At 38.1% G+C, this 16,029-nt stretch overlaps 1 protein-coding gene across 4 annotated transcripts in view; it reads left to right on the top strand.

The window, feature by feature from the left end:
* The window catches only part of LOC100488469, a 97,491-nt gene that overhangs the window by 59,875 nt on the left and 21,587 nt on the right, over positions 1 to 16,029 (top strand). For all 4 annotated transcript variants that reach the window (XM_012967179.2, XM_012967177.2, XM_002937458.4 and 1 more), the window contains 2 exons: positions 2,106 to 2,240; positions 3,423 to 3,524. In XM_012967179.2, the coding sequence (XP_012822633.1) occupies positions 2,106 to 2,240; positions 3,423 to 3,524 (237 nt within the window). The remainder of the gene's footprint in view (positions 1 to 2,105; positions 2,241 to 3,422; positions 3,525 to 16,029) is intronic.

The raw sequence follows: 16,029 nt of genomic DNA, 5'->3' as shown, positions 1-16,029 counted from the left end.
AATATGTGCATCTTAATATCAGATTATTGTTCTTAGTGAAATCATATGGTAGTAAAGGCCACAAATGAAATCAGCATTTTTCTAATCGGAAGTGACGCACTGACTGTCTGATTTTCTGATTTATTTTTTAACCTTGCCTCCTCTGTTTGGAAGTTGATCAAAGAGGGAAATAGTTTTTTTTTATATGAGCAGATATTTCACACAGAGAGGTTAGTAGCTGGTATTTCTAGACATAGGTTTCATTATATCCACAAAATATGCTTTTTATACAATAGAAATAAATATTTAAATATTCTTTAAAAAAATGAGGTGGCCTTATTTTTTTTGGCATCCTACTGCCAAGTTTCATAGACTGTTCTGTACTGGCAACACGCCCTTCCAGGACAGAACAGGTAACGGGGAAATACATGGTGGAGTTTCTCAGGAAAGTACCCAAGGCTGGTAAGCCAGCATGAGGTAAGAAAATGGTATTGAAAGTGTCTGAAGGTGGCACCTCTTCTCCCCCCTCCCCCAGGCTTTTAAGTGTTGTTGTTCTTGTAAATATACTGTTCTTGTGTACTTTTCATTTTACATTTTTAAATCCTTTTTATTAGATCGATATTTATGTAATTTCAAATCCAGCACCTGAACATGCCACAACTTCCAGAAGAACTGCAGAAGAGTAGACTCGTACTTGCAGTATTACAGGGCACTTCTCACCTAAAAATTGTACCCCCCCAGGAGATATGGGCTATCAGAGTCCACACTTCGTATGGGTAAAAACTTTTTTTCGAAGAAGATCCTCATATCGAACACCCTGGCCCCTGGAAGGAAGCTCCTGGTCAGCCATGTTGGGGCACATGCAAGCACATAATGAACGAATGCCACGGCTTGCTTGTTACATACATGTGTGTGACATAGTATCTGGGAATTTCGCTGACTGATCTAAGTCACATGCATGTGCATAACAAGGGAGCTGGGAGAACTCACTGTTTAGGAACATTCATGTGCTCCACCATGGCCACCCACACAGCCTTCTCCTGGTGTTTGGGCCAGAGTGCTTAGTAGGGGGCTCTTTTTAGAAAAGAACTATTGTTTCCCCATCTATAGTGCAGGCAACACTTTATAGGTGATATGTGTCCTTTAACTGGCATTCCCTCATCATTTCTCCCTTCCTCCTATACTGGATAATCCCTACAGGAATAATTAATAGCATGAATCCCATTATCCCATTTAATACATTATAAAAAATTATAAATAAATACTTTATAAGTTAAACATAGTCTGTGTTAAAAGGCTCACTTATGGCAGATTGCTAGTTAGGTCAACTATCCCTTACTAATTTGTACTTGCTTTGATCCACTTTCTCTGCCTCAAGTCACCCCCCTCCCCAAAAACACTTTTTCATCTTATTTTTCCTCATGTATTTGATTCACTGCCTGATAACCCCCCTCTCCAAATACAACAATTCAACAACAATTCATATTGTTATTTATTAATTATCTATTGATTCCTCACATTATAAGAAACATGTGTGCACAATATACAGCTTATATACTTTGATTTTGTCTTGCAAAAACTCTGTACTCTCCAGTTTGACTATATTCAACCACAGCTGCTCAAATTCCTCATACCTTTCTGTTGTCATCTGTACTAGGATCCATTTTCCTTTGGTTGTATTGGAGATACCCATTTTATACACTTCTGCTTCTTGGATGTCACTTTCAATTTGACTATTTATGCTTTTGTTCTTTTACTTTTTCACAAAAAAATCATTTAAAACAATAAATAAACTCAACAGGATTGTTTTACCTCCAATAAGGATTAATTATATCTTATAGCTGAGATCAAGTACATGTACTGTTTTTTCATTACAAAGAAAAAGGAAATACTTTTTAAAATTTTTCATTGTTTGATTAAAGCGGAGTCTATGGGAGATGAACCCTTTCCCCCCCCCAGTAATTTGGAGCTTTCTGGATTATGAGTTTCTGGATAACAGGTCTGATACCTGTCTAGGGTTTTGTTCTATGTTGCAGGCTTTTGAAAATAATCATTTAATATCTAAATCTGGAAATTATACCTGTTATGTAACAGTAATATGTGTGACTCTTACTTTCTTTTTATAGGGTTTATTTTCCTGGCCAGTATCTGTTGTATGCAGTAATGGTGTTTATGATATTGAATCACTAACCGACGCATTAAAGACGGGACCATATGGGAGATGTGTTTATGAATGTGACAATGATGTTGTCACCAACCAGGTACATCTAATATTTATTGTAGACTCAATATCTTCTTGTTTCCTTTATGGGAGACTTTGGTTTAGAGGGCTGAGTGCATCACTATTGTGTAGGCATACATACCATGAAGTGTAATCAAGTATATGTATCAAACAATGTTCCCTGCTATAGCATTTATTTTCCACAGGGATAGCACTAAGTCTCAAAACTCCTTTCCTGGCCAAAGGTCAGTGTTGGACATCAGCTGGTGTGATCATGATATTACAGGGCAGCCTGACACAAAATGTGAAGCCAAAACATCAGCTATGACATTCCAAGGATTTTTCTTCTGATGCATCACTGACCGTCATCCAAATGCTGTGCTCTGTCCCTTGTAGCCAGCTTTCTGGCCATCTGTCAGTGTTGCCCTGATCCAACTCACTTTGCCTCTGGCAATTACATTTGATTTAAAAAATCTGTGCTTTGGGGGGATTTGCCAAATCAGTTAAAAAAGCAGGTGCAATGCTTATGACCATTCAAAACACCATATTGCGACATTGCTGTGAAATATATTGGCATTTAAAAAAATCCAGCCACTACAAAAAGATGAATTAAATAATAACAACAGCACACATAGTCAAAGGCAGGCATAGTCTTCAAAGTCCCTTTGCTGATATTGCAACCTATAAATAAATTACACTGGCTGCTGATTTTGTCATTATTGACAGAATCATCATTTCTTTATGTATTAAACCATAACTATTGATGATTGTAACTGACTGGGGGTTACTTTGTTAGGCTAGGTGGAAGATACCTCAGTCCAAGGAATACATTGGACTATGGATGATGTCCATGGCAAACCAAACTGCATAGGTCCTCTCTGCTTTCTAAATGCTGCTCTTATTACCAAATTACCTCCTCATAAAAAAAGTAATCCAAGGTGTAAAGTATGATAAATGGGCACAAGGCATGTGTTTTTGTGCTTAGAATCATTCCACATTCAGTTTTGCTGCTTTGCATCTTGAAGCCCAAGCTGGGAAGTGCCCTAAATTATTTTGTACCTGTTAGCTCTTTTGCACTTGCATCTGTATATTCTTAATAATGTATTGTAAGTCTTCTATTACTGTGTTATTCTCATCCTCACTCAAAACACTTCAGATCTCACCAAATGTATACCAGCTGTGTCTCGTGGCAGTATGGTAACTGATTTCTTCTGCTGTACAGGTTGTTAATATGGAGTTTGAGGGAGGAGTGACTGCAGCATTTACTATGATGGCATTTACACAAGCCCTAGGAGTAAGAACTACTGCAATTTATGGAACTAAGGTAAATCTTATCAATGGCTGCAAAGAAAGAGACGTGCTACATTATTATTATTATGGTCACACTCAGTTACCAGGTTGCCAGGCAGACAATTGGTAAATTTGTGGGGCCCCTGGACAATGGTTTTGAGGAATCCAAAAAACAAATATTTCTTTCTTTTTCCATTCACATAAAAGGTAAGCAGTGGTCTAATGTAGCATCTACCTTTTGTATATTTTCAGTTCAGGGTAAATATTTATGAAGATTACAGTATTCTCATCCACTAAAGCTAAAGTTTTAAATTATATTGCTTTAATCAAAACCAGGCATTACATTCTTACATTTTCCTGCTGGTTAGTACAGATACATGTGATATCATCTGATACAGGTATGGGATCCCTTATCCGGAAACCCGTTATCCAGAAAGCTCCGAATTACAGAAAGCCCGTCTCCCATAGACTCCATTTTAATTGAATTATTCAGAATTTTAAAACTGATTTCCTTTTTCCCTGTAATAATAAAACAGAACCTTGTACTTGATCCCAACTAAGATATAATTAATCCTTATTAGGGCTCTGGCACACGGGGAGATTAGTCGCCCGCGACAAAACTCCCTGTTCGCGGGCGACTAATCTCCCCGAGTTGCCGCCAGTTGCCATCCCACCGGCGACAATGTAAGTCGCCGGTGGGATGGCACATGCGGCGCGATTTCGGGAAATCGCCGAAAAAGCCTCGCGAGGCAACCTTTTGCTGGTTTATTGTAACTAACTTATCAGTTTAGATGTTATAGTTTGTGAAATGGAAAGAGAGTTGTAGTTTACAACAAGAATCATTAAACAGAGTTAGAAATGTCTTTAATGCAGAACTAAAGTACTTTTTAAACTATAGGGCCCCTGTCCAACCACATTAACAAGAATCCCAAAAGAGGCTCTTTTCCCCCTTCCTTGTGCATGCGAGGCAGAGCTGTATAGCAGGGTTGGCAAATGCCATGTTTGACTTCACTGCTAATATGTCTGAGAAAGACCATGGACATGTGACATGCCCAAACATAGTTGACACCAACCTCATTTTGCAGCTTTGCTCTGGCACACATGTACAGGGGAACATGGATGGTTTGGGGAGTCTGGTTGGTGTCCAAGGTCTGTTGAAGACCCCTATAAAATGACTTTAGTCCACCTTTAGGCACCATGGCACAGAGTATATTCTGCCTGTGGCACAGACAATGACCAAATTGGCAATCGTGTCAAGCTTCTGGATCTTTGTTTTTGGATTGTCAGGCAGACAGTTACCCAAAGTGTGACCAGCTTGCTATGTGGAGCTTGCTGAATGTATCAGAAAGCTTCTGTAAAATACAAAGTTTTAAACAAAATTCATAAATATAGGATGTGGTTAAATAGCAATATGGTATGCCATTATACCACCTATTTACTCTAGGCAACCTATTTATTGTAAGGGGTTAATGCTCTGATGTGGCTCTGATATGAAGAATGAAGTCCACCACTTTAAAGGAACAGTAACACTAAAAAATAAAAATGTTTTAAAATAATTAAAATATAATGTACTGTTGCCCTGCACTGGTAAAAGTTGCGTGTTTGCTTCAGAAAGACTACTATAGTTAATAGAAATAGCTGCTGTGTAGCCATGGGGGCAGCCATTTAAATTGAAAAAAGGAGAAAAGGCACAGGTTACATAAGAAGATACCAGATAAACTGTGTAGAATACAATGGGAATCTGCTACTTATCTGTTATCTGCTTAGTAACCTGTGCCTTTTCTCATTTTATCAATTTAAATGGCTGCCCCCATGGCTACACAGCAGGGTATTTACAGTGGAGGAAATAATTATTTGACCCCTCACTGATTTTGTAAGTTTGTCCAATGACAAAGAAATGAAAAGTCTCAGAACAGTATCATTTCAATGGTAGGTTTATTTTAACAGTGGCAGATAGCACATCAAAAGGAAAATCGAAAAAAATAACTTTAAATAAAAGATAGCAATTGATTTGCATTTCATTGAGTGAAATAAGTTTTTGAACCCTCTAACAAAAAAAGACTTAATACTTAGTGGAAAAACCCTTGTTTGCAAGCACTGAGGTCAAACGTGTCTTGTAATTGATGACCAAGTTTGCGCACATTTTAGGAGGAATGTTGGTCCACTCCTCTTTGCAGATCATCTCTAAATCCCTAAGGTTTCGAGGCTGTCTCTGTGCAACTCTGAGCTTGAGCTCCCTCCATAGGTTTTCTATTGGATTAAGGTCCGGAGACTGACTAGGCCACTCCATGACCTTAATGTGCTTCTTCTTAAGCCACTCCTTTGTTGCCTTTGCTGTATGTTTTGGGTCATTGTCGTGTTGGAACATCCATCCACGACCCATTTTCAGTTTCCTGGCAGAGGGAAGGAGGTTGTCGTTCAGGATTTCACGATACATGGCTCCGTCCATTTTCCCGTTAATGCGAATAAGTTGTCCTGTGCCCTTAGCAGAAAAACACCCCCAAAGCAAAATGTTTCCACCCCCATGCTTGACGGTGGGGACGGTGTTTTGGGGGTCATAGGCAGCATTTTTCTTCCTCCAAACACAGCGAGTTGAGTTAATGCCAAAGAGCTCTATTTTGGTCTCATCAGACCACAGCACCTTCTCCCAGTCACTCACAGAATCATTCAGGTGTTCATTGGCAAACTTCAGACGGGCCTGCACATGTGCCTTCTTGAGCAGGGGGACCTTGCGAGCCCTGCAGGATTTTAATCCATTGTGGTGTAATGTGGGCTGTCTAGTTTACCTTTTTAGGCTTACGAATCATGGATTTCTGACTACTACTACTTGCTTTTAAGGCAGTCTGTCATACTGTTAGGGGCCTATTTATTATAGCGTGTAAGTTGTTTTACACTGGATCTTCCGTGTCAAATATGATGTGGAATAAACAGTTTATATATCACAGTGCGTATTAGTTTAACTGCATGATTTTTCACCATTCTTTGCCATTGCGGAAATTAACAAGGTTAACATATTTATTAAAGCTTGGACACTGAATTGTTAGCCAGTATGTTTACACCATCTTAGATGTGGCATAGCCCATTCATTTCAAAGGATGTCATTGTGGCATTATTTTTTTTTTTTTTAGCAGAAGCTGGTTTATTAATATCCTTGTGAGAAAGCATGCAAGGTATTTTGGAATTTTGAGTCCTGATTAGAGTAGACCTGGCTTCAGGTACATAGTTGTAATAAGCAGGACCATCCAAAAGTGCAGAGAAAAGCAAGGGACCAGAAGATTCTTCTTTCAGTAACAATTACAGCTAAAAAATTATTGAATATTTTTAACTTATATGTATAGGAAATTTGCTTAGAATTTCGTTTTCTTGATACAAAAAATACACTTCCATTTTTTTGCTCTTTTCAGCAAGGCACCATTAATCCTATAATCTTTATTTATGCAACACTGAATTCATTTGCACTTTGTGGCATTATTTCCTACACTTTCCTAAATTTTTTTTTTTTATATATTCTTTATTTTCATTTTTCAAATATAAACACATAAATCAGGGTGACATACATAAAAAAAAAATGGGGGGGACGGGGACAAAAACATCAAGGTCTGTTGCAGTTAGTGTAAGGCATTATTTTTTTTATATAAATAAATATGCTGTTTTTAATCTACCAGTGGAAATGAAGGAAACTTGTTATCCAGAAAGTTCCGGATTACAGAAAGCCCGTCTCCCATAGACTCCATTTTAATCAAATAATTCAGAATTTTAAAACTGATTTCCTTTTTCTCTGTAGTAATAAAACAGTACCTTGTAATTGATCCCAACTAAGATATAAATAATCACTAGTGATACAAAACAATCCTGTTGGGTTTAATGAACGTTTTATTGATTTTTTAAGTAGACTTAAGGTATGGCGATCCAAATTATGGAAAGACCCCTTAACCAGAATACCCTTGGTCCCGAGCATTCTGGAAAATGGGTCCTATACCTGTACTAGCATATTACAGGAAGTGACATCATAGCAGTCCACCATTTTCAAATCATATGGAGAAGAAGTATGTAAGGCAGCAGTGCCTAGTTCTGCTGCACAGGAGAAGAAAGCAAGGTAAGCAAAGTGAGTCTCTGGTTCAGGCTTGGGATGTGGCTCAGGAAGTACAGGTCTCTTCTAGGATCGGACAGTCCTGCATATTCAAAAGACACTGATATCTTCTGGAGGAAGGCTTTGCAAAGCAATTCAGGATCTTTATCTTAAGGGAAGTCTAGTGCATTGCCTGGAATGTGCAAAATGCTCGCTGATTTTTACTTCCTATGCAATTCAATGCAACCTTCCATCATTACCATGAGTCTGCCAGTTTTGAGAATCCTAACTACAGTGCGGAACGGAATTCTTAAGTATTCGCGAGGGCTTATTACCTAGCCATTGACCACTGAACAATGGCAAAGGGTCACACAGGATGTTTTCCTGCTGGGGGGTGGGGTGTTGCCTAATTGCCTTAGGACCAATGGCTGCACCCATATTCTGCTTGCACCACCTAGACAGAGAGAGAGAAAGAGAAGAAAAGCCAGAAGCACTTTCACTCCCTTAATAACTAGGTGGTGTTTGATTCCCTGCTGCAGATTATGAGCATCTGGTCAGGGTTCCCCAGAAGTTGCAACAACAAATATATCTTGCCCCAGTACTTTCTCAAGAATTATTTCATACATTTTATCAATTACTTTTGTATTAGAGACTACTTCTTAAAATCTTTTGGTGTTTATTATAACTGTTGTCAAATGTCAGAAAGTAAACCAGAAAAAATATTTTTTTGCAGTTTATTTATTTTATTTATTTCAGTTTATCATTAATTGAAGATTAAAGATTACATTTTCATATTCTCATAATGTTTTCAAATGCTCATATCAACCTACAGCCTGTGGGAGTCAACCACACAAGATCACCAAAAAATCCTCTCCATACTGGGTTGCTAATTTCTTTCTTTCTTTCTTTCTTTCTTTCTTTCTTTCTTTCTTTCTTTCTTTCTTTCTTTCTTCTCCATGTGTAGTTTTACCCTACTATAACTATGCCTAGATAAGAACATATTTCATAATATAAATCACGTATGAACGGATTGTATTATGGCAGACATGTTTTTCCCTGCATTTATGCTGGAATGTTTTAATCACAGCATTATTGTTTAATTCACTTGATGCAGTTATGCACTTACACTTCGGTTTGCACTTACGCTTGAGTTTGTAAATGAGCCTCCAGAGCCCAGGCTCACAGAAGTCTTTTAGGCAGTGCTAAATGTTATAGGTGTTATTTGGGCAGAAGCAAATTGGCCAATTCAGCCGAGTGTCAGGGGGTTAGCACAAGGTCAGAAGTTTTGGTGGACACGTTGCATGCTAAGTAGTCATCATGAACATAGAAGCCCAGAGCATGCCATATCCATTATAAATTAGATTCATGACTGATCAGTATAACATCCCTTTTACCATAAAGTACTAAATATTGACATTTTAGTAGTAAAAACAAGAGTGCTTAAAGTTAGGGATATAAATTCATCCCTAGATGTCTCTCTTTCACAGCTATTTCCACCTCCTCATTCCGTTTTGCTTTTTCAGTCTTCCAACAATACATGGAAATAATGTTTTTTACAGTATCTTTGTTACCAAGTAAATGGTTCTCTAGCATGGATTTGCCCTTGAAACACTGTCATTTGTCTTTCAGAAGTTACAGATAATTAGAAACATGTACATTATTTCAGTGGGTTCATATGGTTTCCCTCTCAGTATACAGAAGGCCCCATGGATAATTTTAATCTTGTTTTTTTTTTTTAAATATCCAGCCTTGATGTCATTTACCTCCCCTTATCTCATTACAGTGCCAGCCTCACTGATTTGTATAACAAAAGCTCCATTTGAAGAGCAGCTGGAGATCTCTGTGATCTCATTCAGCCAGTCCTCCAAATGTCAGAGCCGTGCAGCTGATGGGCTTGTTGGAAAGCATATTCTAAAGCTGGCCATACATGCACTGATATAATCATTTTTGTGTGTGGGCTCAGAATTATCATTCCAATAATTTTCGTACCATGGTGATCGGTTGTTTAGTCGATTGGAGAGGTTAGAAAATTTTGGCCAGATAATGATAAAATCTATGGATGTATTGTGTATCTGACAATATCCTTGAGTGACCTACAATGCATTTCTGGGATGTCACTTTCATACAATTATCTGCCAATTGTTTCAGGACATCCTCTAATTTTTTTTATTTTTAGTCCCTTATCCTACAATTTGAATGTTAGTTTTAGATTTAAAAGTACAATCGACATCTGAATGTTCAATGGAGGAAGACTAAAATCTGAACTTGTATGGCTTTACTCTGCATTTGCTCACTGTGGAATATACACCTCCTATTTCTAAGCAACGTCAGACAGGGGTGTCTGGGGCCCACCAGGGCCAACCCCCCCACCCCAGTTGCAAAATCCGCCAGCCAACACCTGCTGCGCTGAACCCCTCCCCCGCATGTACTGCATCACTTTTCATTTACTTTTGCCCGTTATCAGTGGTGAAGTTCATAGCTTTACTTAAAAAACTGCTGCACAGTGCCACTGGTTGTGGTTTTGGTGTGTTTTTGGGCCAAGAACCACCAATAATTGGTTGTTAAATGCTGCTACAGGCTTAAGTGATCAAAACCAAAGTTGATTTCCAAAACAGAAAATCAGACTGATGATTCAGCTTTACTCATTAGGTGATCATCTGACTACAGGCCAGTCTGTGTCATTTGGCCAACCACATGTGTATCCATGTTACATTAGTTTCTGATTGATCATCCTCTATATTGCCCCATGCCTTTTTTAGTTTAACAATAAAGATGACAGATTGAGTTGATGCTGGGAGAGGGGGGGATGCATAGTGGGTCTAGTAAGTGTCCTGGCCGATGCAACTTTTCATTTTCATTTAGGGATCAGATAATGAAAGTTGAAGTTGAGTTTTTGCCATGATTTAAGTTTTTTGTGCTAAAACTCACAGACTTGAATGTTAGAGATTTATTAAGTGCAAAAAAAAAGAAAAATGTAAAAATTCTGCATTTAAAAGCTGGTGAGTTTGTTTAGAAGTCAATGGGTGCTTCCCCAGCAAAATATAAGCAATTTTTTTCGAGTATTTTGTTAATTTCTCTACGTTACACTTTTTCACATTATTAATTTTTAATAAATAAGCACACATTCGAGTTTGGTGAGTTTTCAAATCTTTTCAAAATATGCCTCCCTGTGTATTGTAGTTCAACAACTGGAGACCACAGGTTGCATAAAGGTTGTACCTTTACGGTAAAAGAAATGGTAATAATAGTAAGAGCACATTACACATTAGATTGGTGTGTTATTTGTATGTCTCCCACATGGCTTCAAATATATTGTGATATAATGTCCAGCAGATAAGATACAATGCTCACACTGCGGGTGGATACACATTCACAAGAGATATATATTGTAACACAGTGGAAAACAACTCCCTATTCAGATTGACTTTGCCTGTTTGTATCTCACAAACAAGGCTCCATAAATAGAAGTGGGAAAGGTTAGTGGGTGGCAGCTCCTTCCTTAACATGAAAAATGAAGCAGTTGTTGTGCAGGCAGGTTAGACCTCTTTTTAACTCATTGTATAGTGCTTGTGCATTTAGAACAATACTTCTAAATACTCTTGGTAAAAGTATAAACTGATATTAAAGAAGGCTTACGGTAGGCAAAATTCATATTGTAGCAACCTATAAAGGCCAGCACCCTGGTAGCAATGTGCTTTTCTGAGCACTAATGCAATTTATATCATTTTCTATTTTTTTTAGCAATTTCTGAGAGATTAGCAGCTTTAGACTGCTTATACCAGGCTTTTGGCTCAACAGCACACTCTGACAGTCAGTCCACAGCCCTAGGCTTAGCTAACTATAAAGGTAGCGCATAAATATGTATAGTTATAGTCGCTGACACTCTGTGCTAGCAGTCTAAAACTGTCTAAAAACGTGACTGTCAGAAACCAATAAAAATTGCAAAAATGTCAGATGACCACTAATGTTTTGGATTTATATCCCCTTCAAAGTACATTTCAGTTTCCCATTATCTCTGACTTTGACATAGGGATGCTAATACCACCTCTGTTACCTCTCTAGTACACCAAATAAGTGTTCATTCGCTTTTAGCCATAGGAATGAACTTTCTGGACAACAAGGCAATAACAAATGGGTTGTTATGTGGGTTGTCCACTAATTACAGTGGTTTCCTTGCCATTGACTTTAATAGAAAACTCATACCTCTATATGTAATAAAAGGTACACTTTGCCAAGGTATAGTAACACATGGCAACCAGTAAAATTTCTGCTTTTAAGTAGGTGCCTAGTAAATGCTACCTGCTGCTTAGCTGCTGTAATTATCTAGTCCAGCAGCAAACTTTGCACCTTTTATTAAAATCTCAAGCACCCTTAAATATTAATTATCTTAGTGTTAGCATGTAACTTCTTAATTCGTTTTCATTTCCAGACTGGCTTTCGCTTCTTTCGCCAAAATGTACACAATATTTGGTTTCAATCCTGCTTATATTATCACAAGCAAAGTTAAAGCCAAAAAAATATTCTGTACATTTTGGGTCTTATCTGTTTGTTAAAAATAACAATCAAATAAACGACACATCATTAGCCAGGCATCACTGTGTTAGCCATACATCATCTGATTTTAGGCTATTTTTTTTACTGCCATAATTAGCTTGAATGGGTAACTTTATAAAAATGATGGCATAAAATAACAGGCATCTTTATAAATTTCCATTTAGTTTACACTGCTTTTTACATAATTTTTTCAGTATAAATCATTTTACGCAGCATGATAAATAGGCCATTATTTGTACAAATAGGCAAAGTTTGACCTCTGCTGGAAATATTCAGAACTACAGGGCTTAAACATGGAGTTAAATAAATATGTGTATAGTGCTACTAGAATTAGCAATGCTGTACAGTTTTTCAAGAAAAAAGTACACACAGGGAGGACAAACATTGCAATAAATAAATATAAATATACAGATGTTAAGTGCCATGTTATAAGGGACATAGAAGAAAGACGGTCCCTGCCCAACAGCAGTGGTTTACAGTCTATTGGATTGTAGTGTGTGTGTAATATCTTGGTACTTTATAAATAAAGTATAATGATCAGCCTGTGGGATTTACTGCTCACCTGTTTAAAATCAAATATCTAATTAGTTGCTATACTTTGCCATGTACAGTATATAGAGTCGGAACCCTTACTATAAGTGCAGAAATAAGTGCAAGATCATTCTTGAAGCTGTTTTATGTAACACAATTTGGCAGCTGGGGAAGCCCCATGTTAATGTCATGTAAATTATGACAGATGGGGGAATGACAGAGGCAGCATTGTAACTACCTCCCCATGGGTCAAACTTTGCACCCATGCTTCTCCCCATCTAGCAACTTGCCAATACTTGCACACCTGAAATGTTGGTACTGTATCGACCCTGCAGTCACACCCCCTCTCCCTCTGGTAGTTTCACAACTTGATAGAGATAGTGCCCCCACCACCATCTCACACTGTGCTACACTCTGAACATAGAATTCCCACAATGCTTTTATTTTTCATGACAAACACACCTGTAAAGAAAGTGAATCACTGATGTGCATAGCATAGTGGAAAATGGTTTCTTGACTGGAGAAATGCGGTAGACATGCAGTCAGGATCTACAGTGCAGCAAATAGCAAAGGACAAACAGATATTTGTTTTTATATATTTTACAGTTACAAAGTATGTAAAATCACTGGAAATTTTTAATATGAGTGTTAACTCTGTATTCACTCTGCATAACTTTATATTTAGATTTTTGTAGCTTGTGGAAAATTAAGAATAAAAGTGACCATAGACCTAAATGTTCACTCATCTGGCCAAGTCACCCAGTAAGTGAATGTTTGAACCAAATTGGGTTGATCCAAACCTAAAAGCCCCAAGGCCAACAATTGGATCACATAGGGAATCTATACATGTCAGAAGCAGACAGCATCCATACATGATATATTTATTGGCTAATAGGATTTTTTCCATTGATATCTGAATGGATCCTGATCAGATACCCATAGAGAAGATTATTCTCTTGGTCCCACAAAGGCCATATTAGCAGTCAGCATCTGCCCGCATGTGGGCACCTTCGATCAAAAGAAGAATATCCATCCCAGTCAAATCCATGTAGCTGTCATAAACTTTATTTATTTAATGTTATTATTTATTGACTGATAATCAGCATTTGTAACCAAGAAGTTGTTTGATAACAAAGCATCATATATTTCAATGGAACTAAGATGTTAATTGCATGGGTGTTATACATTTTGTGAAGTGACAGCATTAGTCTTTCTGGTGCTCATCAGTTTGTTGTAAAATCACATTTGTAGGAGTTTCCTTCTAGAAATTCCCTGCTGGGGATGAGTGCCACAGGCTGCCAGGCAAGGCATGTAATCTGATTGCTGCTATCATATCCTGTTCTGTGTTTAGCTTTGCACAGTCTTTTCCTCCTAAAGGTGGCCATACACGCACCGATATGATCGTACGAAACCTCGTTTCGTACGATAATCGGTGCGTGTATGGCATGTCAGCGAGCCGACCGATATCGCAGGAAGCTGCTGAAATCGGTCGGCTCGCCGATCGGCCAAGTTAGAAAATTTTGATCGGGCGCCATAGAAGGCGCCTGACCAAAATTCTCCCTTCAGAGCTGAATCGGCAGAAGGAGGTAGAAATCCTATTGTTTCTACCTCCTTACCTGCCGATTCAGCCCTGAATGGTGTGTGGCGGATCTGACGATGTTTCGTGCGACCGACGGTCGTACGAAACATCGTGAGATCGCCACGTGTATGGCCAGCTTTAGACACTACACTATTGGTAACTGCAGCCCTCTTACCTTATACTCTTTCCTACAGACACATTTTTTGTTCCTTTAACAGACCATTGTAATTAAAAAGAGAGACACAATTCTAAACTCAGGGGTATAACAAAACCTCTCTGGATCCCCCAGAAAAAAGTAGGACCAAGAATTTATTAGTCAATCGACCTGCAGGTTCTGTGCACTCAAAGGGATCAAGGCAGCTCAGTTAGGGTTCCTTGATTATAGTTTGTGCCTGTGTCCTTGCAAGAATAGAAATGTACACCCTTTTTATTAAGAAAAAATGAATACATTAAATTAAAGTTGTAGAGGGTTTGGTGTGCAACACACTTAAACAGACACCTATTTTTGTTGTTCCTACACCGAACAGAATCAAATTACACTGTAGATCTCCTTAAAGGTAAAGAATCACAGGGAGGGCCCTGGCATTTATGGGGGGGTTGCTTCACTGAGGAATGATAAAAGGGTTGATGATGGGCCCCTCTGTTTTCATGGGTCCTGGGAAAATTACCATTTTTACAGATTATTTACAGTAAGTGGCCCTGAATCAGTTACAAGGGTACCAAATCCCTTCAATGCACTTTGTAGACCGAGATCCCAGATCATCATTTATTACACATGTCCCTGATTTCTGAAATAGCAGTAAGAGGATTTATATTACAGGATATAAATACACTCTGTAAGCACCACCCTAAACACAGTTATTGTGTGATTTGAAGCACTTAATTTTATGAAATAGCCAAGCATTTTAGTCACTTTCACATATATATATTTATGCCACAGAGACAAGAAAAATATAATCAAATCAGGCGCACACTGTGGAATAATATTTGTATGTATAAACATAAGGCTGGAAAATTATCTGCTGACTAAAAAAATACAAATTAAAAAGGCCAAGTCAGTGGGGATGAAGAGTCAGAGCACATTCTTCCTTCCTGACTGGCAGGTTTTCATTGCCTTTTTCTAAAACAATATGTACACATGAGTATACTAGTTTAGATCCCAGAGATTAATTTCAAGTCTAAGTTTAAGTCTAAAATGCAGGGACAGGGAGCCATGTATATATCTGTGTACAACTAGTAGCTTCTATGATCCTTTAGTCTTATAAGTAAATATACAAATCTTATCTATAGATTTTAAGGGATACTTGGCCTTTAATGAAAAATTATCTAAAATATTCTTTTACTTTTTGAAGCAATCAAAATGAGTTAAATGGCGTTTAAAGTAGAAGGAAAGGCATTTTGGCATTTTACTGCCAATAGATTAGCCACCTTAGTGCCACCTAGAACACTATATTTATTCTGCAGAAAGCTTTACCATACCTGAGTAAACAGCCCTAGAAGCTCCCTTTGTTTAAGATAGCAGCTACCATTTTAGCTTGGTCTCAGTAGCTTCTGTGCTGTAGCTCTAGCCACTGGTAGATCAGGTCACACATTCTGATGGGAGGGGGTGTGAATTCTTATCAATTCTTGTGGGAGAGAGAGGAGAGAGCTGCGCAGACTCGTGCCCCAAACCTGAAGGAGCCCTAAAGGAGAGGAAGTCTGATACGACAAGAAATCCTGTGTTTCTTTTGATAGAGAACTCAGTGCAGCTTTTATATGACTGCCTATGGCTGTATTTACATAGACCTTTCTGATAAAGCTTAGTTT

Source organism: Xenopus tropicalis, chromosome 7 (genome assembly GCF_000004195.4).
Source record: "Xenopus tropicalis strain Nigerian chromosome 7, UCB_Xtro_10.0, whole genome shotgun sequence".
Lineage (NCBI taxonomy): Eukaryota > Metazoa > Chordata > Amphibia > Anura > Pipidae > Xenopus > Xenopus tropicalis.
This window is presented reverse-complemented; position numbering and strand designations above follow the sequence as displayed.